Here is a 10,417-nt window from a genome sequence, read left to right on the forward strand (position 1 = left end):
ATACTTTGTTGAATTAGTCCAGGTTAGAGTGGATTGAAAAGATTGTAGGTAGAATTAATAACAAGCTTTATGGGGAATTGTAAGAACTAAAAACCAACACAACCAGAACCCTGGAAAATCAGATGAACCAGATCTACTTGCTGCTTCCTGACCAGATAGCTGTACATTCCTGGCCAATTCCTTGGATTCACAGATCTGGAGAGTGATGGACCATTTCAGAGAAAACACCTCTATTTTTCTGCAAATTATATAATACTAAATCCATGTCATTAAACAAATGATTCTAACCTCTTTTTTCCCTTTCCTTTATTGGATTTCAAAGTTCAGTACACATTCAAATTATTCAATTTTGATATCACTTTTATGATCAAATGTCCTACTTTTGAAATGGAAAGCTCAGTTGGCCATGTTCCCTGTTAAGTTTAAGAAGCTTTTATCATTTAAGTAAATTAAACCTTCCAGCATGGGTTCCACAGAACATAATGAAGCACAGAGAAGAAAAGCTTAAATGAAATAAACCTCTTTGCTCATAGAAACAGGACAGACTATTATGCATGCTACCAATAATAGTGTAGCTGGAACCATAGCCTGATTTCTGATTTTTCTTTTTAAATTCTGTCCCTAATTTTCATGGTGTTCAACAGCAATCTGATTTGCCACTGGACAAAAAACAGATACAGAGTACATCAAGTACAAAGGATCTAAGTTATTAATGCTGAAGAAAAAACAAAGATTACATTTTTAAAGCTGGTTTCTCAATATTATGTTAATAACCATATATTTACCTTTTTTCTCTTACATTGTTTAATTCATACAGGTTGAACTCTTATGAACTCAGATTCGTTAGCATTTCTAAAAAATTGCTTATTTGTGGGTTTTTTTAAATGTTCATTTTCTCAAGAAACGTCATCCTCATTTCCATGTCATCATTGTATAAAATTAATCTGTGTGGTTTGTATCTTGAGTTAGCAGGAGACATTTTATATGACACATGAAAGTGTCATGCCATGAAAGACTCAGATGGATTATGAAGAATCTTACCTATAGTTTCTTTCAATGGCCAAAGAGCAGCATACAGAATTCTAAAACTCTAAATAAAAACACAGTATTTTCTTTAGTAGTGGGTAGTTTTCAGATTGAACTCAGGGGTACTCAACCACTGAGCCACGTCCCCAGCCCTGTTTTGTATTATTTTATTTAGAGACAGGGTCTCACTTAGTTGCTTAGCACTTTGTTTTTGCTAAGACTGACTTTGGACTCGCAATCTCCTGCCTCAGCCTCCCACTGGGATTACAGGCATGGGCCACCGCATCCAGCTAACACAGAGCATTTTTAATGGGTTTTACTAAATAAAATTATGAATCTTTTCATTATGTCCTTAAGTGGAACCATTTTATTAAGGTCTTGATAAAAAGTTAAAGGTAAAACACCACTTTTTTAAAGGAAATATTCAACAGAATTAACTTAAGAATGCTGTAATGATAATGTGGAATAATTACCATTGAAATGTAGTTTACTCAGTAATAAAAATCCAGTGTTATTCAAAATTGGAGTTTGGGCTTATGAAGTTATCTTTAAAACTATAAGAACTTGGAGGGTCTATTACATATAGTATTTTTGAAATATAGCAAGTTACACACATTAGGCATTCCTGATGTTTTATTTTCTTGTTTGTTAAATAATGTATTCTTTTTAACTTCAGACAAAACAAAAAATTACTGTACTTTTCATGTAAGCTATGGATCTACTAATGGCAGCACCTCAGTCAACTTGTCTTTAACCCTCATAAACATGATAAAATCAGCATTTCATTTTTTGTGTATGTGTTTTTTAATTTCAAGGTATATATATTCTCTTACCTTTCATTAAGAAAATTTGGTATTGTCATAAGCCAAAAATTGAATTTCTGATGGGTGGTGTTGCATCATTACAATGAAATTAAATATAATGATATAAGACCTTTTAAAAACTGACTTGAGGGTCAAAATTTAAGCCTGCCTTGACTCAACATGCATTTGTTAACTATCTACTTGTGCTGGGGTAGGTTGTAGGGATGCCACAATATACTGACTGCTTCCAAATAATAGTAGTAGACACAATGGACAATAATAATAATAATATAGATAAATGTTGGTTCATCGTTTGGAGAATGGAAAATAGTAAATGAATAGTAAATGAATGAGTGCTCATTATTTATGATACTTTGCATTCATAGACATCATAAACATACATTTGTTGAGTGTATGAGATTTACTGAATTACTGAACATTTATTTATTGAGGACTTTCAATGTGGTAGGCAATATTGTAGAGACTAGAGTACAGCTATTAACAAAATAGATAAATATCCCTATTCTCATTAAAAAAATGAATCTAGGCATGAGTGGGTTTGAGGATGGTGTCAGAGTCTAGGAAAAATCCCCTTTCCCCTTGCTTTTCATAAAGATTTATTGAATATATGTAGAAGGAAGTAAAAAGGAATACAAGGCAGTCTTGTAAGGAAACCAGAGACTACAAAATGGCAGCATGCATTTTGCCAGGAGATAGAGTGAAGTAAACCTACTGGCTTTGCCTTTGAGAGAGAGTCTAAAGAGTGTTTCCCATAAGCTCTCCCCAGCGTTTAGTTAACGCTATTATTTACCCAGCAAGCCCAAAACTTCTGTCTGTTTGATTCACTGCTTTCAGGGATGGTCTCCATGGCAGGGTTAACTGGGTATGAAGCTGCTGCATTGCTTCACCCACTCAGCTGTCCAGATTTCACAGAGTCCAGGAGCAAGTACTAAAGTCACCCTGAGGAGCAACAGAGTATAATGGTTAAGATTGTTTAGAATTCAATTCCTTGGATTTGTATTCAGGTCACTTACAAGTTGTGTGACAAGACAAACCACTTAGACTCTGTGCCTCCATTTTCTCCTCTGTAACCTGAGAAAAAGGCCTATCTCATACAGTAGTTATGACAGTTAATAAAAAAGAACATACATGTGTTGGTGTCTGAACTTTTTATAACTGATTTTCAATAAGTAATTATTATCAGTTCCAAATAAAAAATAATACTACAAATAAAACAAATTTAATTAATTTAGTAAACTCCACCCAATCTAGTAATTAAAAAAAGATACTTTCGACTTAAAACCTAGATATGTTTTGATCAAATCCAGTACTACTGCTTTCAGGTAGGCTCGTTCCACTTCAAATTATATACCTTGGGTAGGAGACCTTGCCATATCACTCTTCCCAACTTTGCCTCCATAGCTGCTTCTGATTCTACTAGGCTCAAGACTTCTATGAGTCTGCTCATAAGGGAAAAGGAAGAAGTAGTCTATTTCCATACCAGGGGCATATGTCTGAAGTGTGAAAGGCTTGTGAATCCTCAGAGAATTGGCTTTCTGAGCCAGCCATGCCCAATTGCTGGCTCTATTTATATATATATTTAATGGTCTCAAAGTCCCTAGCAGCTGGTGTTCTACAGAATGCAGTAGCCTCTCCCACCTCATGGAGTACTTTTGCTTGATCTGGCTTCTGTGGAGCTGAAATCACACAGGATATCTTCTGTGCCTTCCTGAGACCACATAGGTCCTGGCCAATGCCTATTCAGCCTATCAGGAAGTGAGACAAGAACCAAGGGCAGAGAACTTTTGCCCTCCACTGTGTGTTGCTGGCTCCAAAAAGTGATTGTGTCAGTCTTGTTGATCTGTAAAATTGAGGTGAGAAGTTAAGGCCAGTCTTGATGTTCATAAGGTCCCCAGAACGTCAAAGGAGCCTTGTCTCATATCACCTCATCCACTATCTCTCTGCATCAGAGATAGAGGAAAAAAGTGAGCAACACAGGATTCTGTCATCTCCTATCCCAAATCTTAATTTTTTCTCTCTCCCAGGTTCTTTCTCTGTCCTTAGTGGCAAATTTCCTGCAGATTATGTTAGTAGGAGACAGTTTCCCTAACTACAATGTTGTCTTCTTTGATCCCTGGTGCAGATTGGGGTTCTGGCCCTGTGTCAGGACTCCCTTCATACTAGCATGTTGGTATGTGGAGTCTTTGTTCTCAGCTTAATATTAGCAGTCCAAATACCTTTCTTTGTTCTTGGTTGCAGGGTGATGGTGGGCAGCTGTGGTTAAGTAATCTGGAAAAAGACTTTTCTTGGTATTTTCCACTGGCATATTGCAATCTTAAATTACTAAACACTCTGAATTTGGTAGCATGCAGTAACTGCAAGCTGTTGTTAGCCATGATACTGAAAATCTAAAAACTAAGGCTCTAACCTTAGAGGCCCATAAATTCTTAGTTATTAGGGATATCAAGTTATTAGGGATATCATTTGGGTTTCTAAAAGCTGTTAAGTTTACATGGCAATGCATATAAACATTATGGAGAATAATATTCTTGTTTATTACATACCAGTAGGGTTGTCAAATCTAGCCAACAAAAATGCAAACTTAAATTCAGATAGCACATATTGTTAGTATATCAATATGTCTTATTCAGATAAGAGAGTAATGTTTTTTGGTATGTCTCAAATATTGTATGAGTGTTCTGCATTTTATCTGACCATCCTATGTGTCTAGACCTGCTCTCTTCCTCTGATAGTTTGAAATAGATTCCTTTTCTCCAAATGTAAAGGCTGCTTTAAAAAAAAAAAAAAAAAAAGAGGAAGCTCAAAAGTGAGTTGGAAAAGTGAAATGTGACATGGCCTGTCATTTAGATTAGGCCTCTCTTGTCAGTTCATAGGAAAAAGTGAATGGCTTTTCAATGAAAGGGGATGAAATAGGAAAATAGTATCTGTGCTTCCATGTTAGGATGGTCCCAAAGAGTGTTAGTGTCTTGAAGACTTAGTCCTTGTTCCTGTTTGCTTAAGGATAAGAAGTATGTCAACCCTTGAAAGATTTCTAATTAAATTGTTGGAGCTTTGATGTCAGACTTCGAGATTAGTGTTACATCTTTTGAAAAGATACAATTTCATGTGCCAATAGAGAGGGAAATATATGTTGACCTTTACAGACAATTATTGAATTTAGAGAATATTTATTTTAAAATACAGTCATTAACATTTGATAAGCTCAATTTGGTACATTGAGCTAAAATTTAGAAAATGTGGTGCTACCTAGAAGAAGGCTTACTATCTCCCTTACTCTTCTATTAATAGTGGTCATCATTTGCCTAGTTTCTGGCCTGAAATCAATTTTTTCTGTTACTCCTGGAAGGTACAGAACCTTTGAAAGGTGATAAAAGTGGTTTCAAGTAGGAGATACTTTATGGGAGTACCAGGGGAGGGACCCACATGTTCTGAGAATCTTTTATGGGTAGATATTATGTGCGTTACATCTATTTCTGCTCTAACCAATGACCTGGAGAAGGTGAGAGAGGTAAGTAATTTTGCTTGAGTCCTAAAATTGTCTGATTCAGAAAGTGCTTTGTCTGATATAACTCCATCTTGAATTTTCCTTTCAGCCTCACCTAAAGTTTCTTTGTTTTTCAGGAATCTGAGCAAATAAAATAAAATAAACAAAATTCACCCTTACTAAATTCACTTCTAGCTGAAAATATACGTGGTAATTTCCATATAGCCACCATTTTCATTTTTCTTGATTTATTTATTATAAGTTCTGAGTGTTTTCAAAGTACCTTTCAAATAAAGTCATGTTTATGTATTTAATTGGGGATATCCATCTAACCTCACATGTACTATATATTTATTTTTATATTTAAAAGATGAAGAATCTTAGAATTTGAATAGTCCAACCTCCAATCCAGGTGAAAATGTGAAAATGTGACACAGACAGCATTCTTAGGTTGGCTAGAATATTTTTGTGGTAGGAGTTCATGTGTTTTTGAGGCAGTTCATTTAATAGCAGTTTGAAATGAAGTCTTAATTGAACTGGCACTTGCCTCAGAGAAACTTTTCAACATAGATCCTAATTCTGCATCTAGGACCATACAAATAAATTTATTCCTTACCCTCACCCAACCCAGGTGTCATGTTGGTAATCTCTGAATTTCAATACTTTTGTAGCTGAGAACTTTACTATCTGACTTCTAAAGAGAGGGTGATATTAAAAAGGTATTTCAATTATATTTATATAAAATGGGGAAAATATATAAAATACAGGGATGCACTACAGGGAAACCTAAGGGATATATATATTTTCTTACATACACACACAAATATTCAAACACATATACTAACATGTATACTCATAATTTCTCTTAAATGAGAACATAAAGAAGAAGCAAAGTACCTCTGCTCAGTTGTGTCAGTCACCTTCCCCCCACTGATATAGGAGGAAATAGAACACAGTGAGTAAGTGGGCAGTGTTTCCCCTTCAGAAAGGATCTTATTGTTTGTTCAAGACTTTTCTTTTGAAAACTCTGGCATGTCCAGTAGAGCATCACGCATTATAAATTCACCTGTTTGACTTTCTCATTCCACAGATCATCTTCCGTAAAATCAGTGATGTGAAGAAGGAGGAGGAGGAGCGCCTCCGGCAGAAGAATGAGGTGACTCTCAGCATCCCCGTGGACCACCCAGTCAGAAAGCTCTTCCAGAAGTTCAAGCAGCAGAAGGAGCTGCGAAATCAGGGCTCCACACAGAGTGACCCCGAGAGGAGCCAGCTCCAGGTGGAGAGCCGCTCCTTGCAGAACGGAGCCTCCATCACCGGCACCAGTGTGGTGACAGTGTCGCAGATCACTCCCATCCAGACATCTCTGGCCTATGTGAAAACCAGTGAATCCCTCAAGCAGAACAACCGCGATGCCATGGAACTCAAGCCCAATGGTGGTGCTGACCAAAAATGTCTCAAAGTCAACAGCCCCATAAGAATGAAAAATGGAAATGGGAAAGGGTGGCTGCGGCTCAAGAACAATATGGGGGCCCATGAGGAGAAGAAGGAAGACTGGAATAATGTCACCAAAGCTGAGTCCATGGGGCTACTGTCGGAGGACCCCAAGAGTAGCGACTCAGAGAATAGTGTGACCAAAAACCCATTAAGGAAAACGGATTCTTGTGACAGTGGAATTACAAAAAGTGACCTTCGTTTGGATAAGGCTGGTGAGGCCCGAAGTCCTCTGGAGCACAGTCCTATTCAGGCTGATGCCAAGCACCCCTTTTATCCCATCCCCGAGCAGGCCTTACAAACCACGCTGCAGGAAGTCAAACATGAACTCAAGGAGGACATTCAGTTGCTAAGCTGCAGAATGACTGCCCTAGAAAAGCAGGTGGCAGAAATATTAAAAATACTATCAGAAAAAAGTGTACCCCAGACCTCTTCTCCCAAATCCCAAATACCACTCCAAGTACCTCCCCAAATACCCTGTCAGGATATTTTTAGTGTTTCAAGGCCTGAGTCACCTGAATCTGACAAAGATGAAATCCACTTTTAATATATATATATACATATATATTTGTTAATATATTAAAAACAGTATATACATCTATATACATATGTGTGTATATACAGTATATACATATATATATTTTCACTTGCTTTCAATATGATGAACACAATATGGATTTTGATATGTACATATTGCATGTCCAGCTGGATTCTGGCCTGCCAAAGATGATGATTATTAAACATAGATATTGCTTGTATATTATGCAGTTGACTGCATGCACACTTTACATTGATATTTATTTATAATCCTCTATTCTATAATTTTAAATGTATGATTTTTGTTAACTAAGGCAATGTAATATTTGAAGAATCAGGGTCCAACCTGCCAATGTTGCCATGACAAATTTGATCTCAGGCTGAGTATATCGAGCTGTCATTTCTTCACTGTTATGTTAAAATTATAGATTAATGCCAAGGAAGTACCATTTTATGATCTCTCTCCATAGGATATTTTTCTGTAACTTAGTATTAGGTTATTTTCCCCTCCATTTAAATACTGTTTTGTTGCCTACGTCAGATAGCGGTGTGGGGTATCAAGAACTTATTGTTATGGGTTTTGTGCATGAATTGCATTTTCACTCAACTATACCTCTCCTTTTTTAATGTTATACTTAGATAGTAATCATTAGCTCTTATGTAAGGAAATCCCTATTGCCTCCGTCTTGGAGAACAGCTGCCATCTTATAAGCTGACATTAACACCGTAAACACTCAACTACTCATATAGTGTATATTATTAGAAAAATACTGCACCACAGGGTATAAGGGCCTTTTAACAATTCCTCTTAGAGATGCCAGTTTTCCAAAGGTGATGAATGTTCTACATTTGTATTTCTAAAACTTGTTCAAGGTTGAAGTTGAAAGGCTCCTTAGCAAAGTAACATACAAAAAAATTTTAAGCAAGCATATCAAAAATTTACCTATTGTGATTCAGAATTTTAAAAAAGGATGTACACTGATAGACATGTTCTGTTGTGTAAATGTAACTTTAAAAGAATGAAACACAGGTATGGAATTGCTGACACAGGATTGCTGACTGTAGAGATAACACAAGAAATGTAAAGCCAGCCAACCAATGGAGAAGTAGATGTTAAGTTGCTCAACTCAGATAACTGCTTTTCTATGATTTTATTGTGGTTACAGTTTTCTAAAGCCTTTTTGCACACAGTTCTACTGCTGGATTCCTGCTGAGTTGATACAATAGACTACTGTGGCTCAGGCAGATCCACTTACAAAAGGGGGTAACTAAAGACTGAATGTCATGGTCTTTTGGGTCACAAATCCTTTTCTTAGAAAGTGCCTATTATCAACTAAAAGAGAAGTAACAAAGAATTGTGTTGTCTATTGCTAGTCTTTCCAATGATATGCATTGAGAACAGAATACGCTTTCCTTTGTAAGAACTCAAAAGAATTTGTTTCTTTCAACTAAAGTACATTTTATGAAGACGTTCAGAAAGGCATACTTTTCAATTAGTGCATGCATGGCATTTAATATTGGGAGCAGGGGAGTTAGTAATGTGCATCAATTTGAAAATATCAGTAATTTGTATATTATAGGACCATCTGTACATATATGGTGACATATAAAATGATGGCAGAATCAAAAGAAATATTTTGGTTTACTGTACCCATTTTTATGAGCTTTTGTAATTACCTCCCAGTGTCCCCAGCCAACTCTGCTGGAACTGAAAGAGAAGTTATCATCATTAGACTGGAGAAGTGTGAAACTGTAATTTATTTTAAAAAGTTACTATTTTAGAATTTATATTTGAATTTCTTAATGCATCCCAAGTAGTGCCTGTTTAGGAGTCTCAAAACGTGTGTTATGTACCATGGGTTCTATCTTCTTTTCTTCATGCAAATCACTTCCATTTCCCGTGATGGAAGTTTTCAGGGGAACATATTTCCATCCTATGCTATGCTATAGTATCTACCTATCAGAGCCCCCCAACCAAAAAAAATAAAAAATAAAAAAATAAAAGATAAAAGAATAAAAGAAAAAAAAGAAATAAAAGATAAAAGAATAAAAGAAGTAATTATGGAATCAGCCTTGAAATTGAGATTTTTTCCTTCTTTCATCGTGAGGCTGGTTCCTTTTTCTTGATCTCTGATATTCACTGAATTTCAGGGAAATTTTTTATTTATTTAAGTCAAGTTTGGCTAAAGTTCTGAAAGGTGAACGAGTGGTTAAAATTTTTTTGAGTACAGAAATTGTTAGCTTAACTTTAATCAGATGTTTCAAAAATAATAGTCAATGTAAAGCTGTAAGAGAATGACTGTAAACAGCAGACTGATATGAAGTTGCCATCTACACCTTTACAAAGGGATGCAAATATTTGTTGTGTTCTAACGTTGACTCAGTTTTAACTAATTGACTTATAATATTAGCCATTTGTGTTCAGTATCTAAATATGTGCTCATATAGGTGGGAAACAGTGGTTTTTGACCTACTCCAGGCTGTCAGTAAGGGAGGAAGTATTAACTGTTTATTTATGGTGCAGTTATCACGGTATTCTTTTCCAGACACCTCTGTCCTCTGTGTGCATGTCATGATGTGGTGCTGAGTGCACTCTGCTGTTTTCAGCAGGATTGCATGTATTCAGCAAACACTGTATATAGATTAGTTTCTTTAGGTTCCCAGACTTCACAATTCTTCACTGTAGCATTTACTCCAATTTGAATAAAGGGTGAACACTTGCTTTGATACATGCAATAATCATGATACAATCAAGCTCTGTGTCGCCTCAACCAGCACACGGACAGTTGAGGCTTTATGGGGGACCAAACAACTGCATGTTTTATTCCTACACTGTATAGATGCTCTTGGTGCATCCAGAATAAAATTTTTACTATTATACTTCTGAACAATGTACTAATAAGAGTAAACGGATATGTATTTAAAATCCAAACATTTTTCCAAAGCAGCATACACATCTTCAATACTTTTCTATGATACTAATTAGTATAGAAGATCAGATGCTGTATCCTGTACAGGTGGATGTAACATAGTAGCAAAAGTCAAATGAAATGGG

At 36.0% G+C, this 10,417-nt stretch overlaps 1 protein-coding gene across 1 annotated transcript in view; it reads left to right on the forward strand.

Annotated features, from left to right (window-relative positions):
* Positions 1-9,327, forward strand: part of KCNH5 (potassium voltage-gated channel subfamily H member 5) — a 700,940-nt gene extending 691,613 nt beyond the window's left edge. The window contains exon 13 of the mRNA XM_079126274.1: positions 6,425-9,327. Coding sequence (XP_078982400.1) covers positions 6,425-7,372 — 948 coding nt within the window. The 3' untranslated portion in view covers positions 7,373-9,327. The remainder of the gene's footprint in view (positions 1-6,424) is intronic.
* The last annotated feature ends 1,090 nt before the right edge of the window (positions 9,328-10,417 follow it).

Source organism: Sciurus vulgaris (genome assembly GCF_902686455.1).
Source record: "Sciurus vulgaris genome assembly, chromosome: 2".
Taxonomy (NCBI): Eukaryota; Metazoa; Chordata; class Mammalia; order Rodentia; family Sciuridae; genus Sciurus; species Sciurus vulgaris.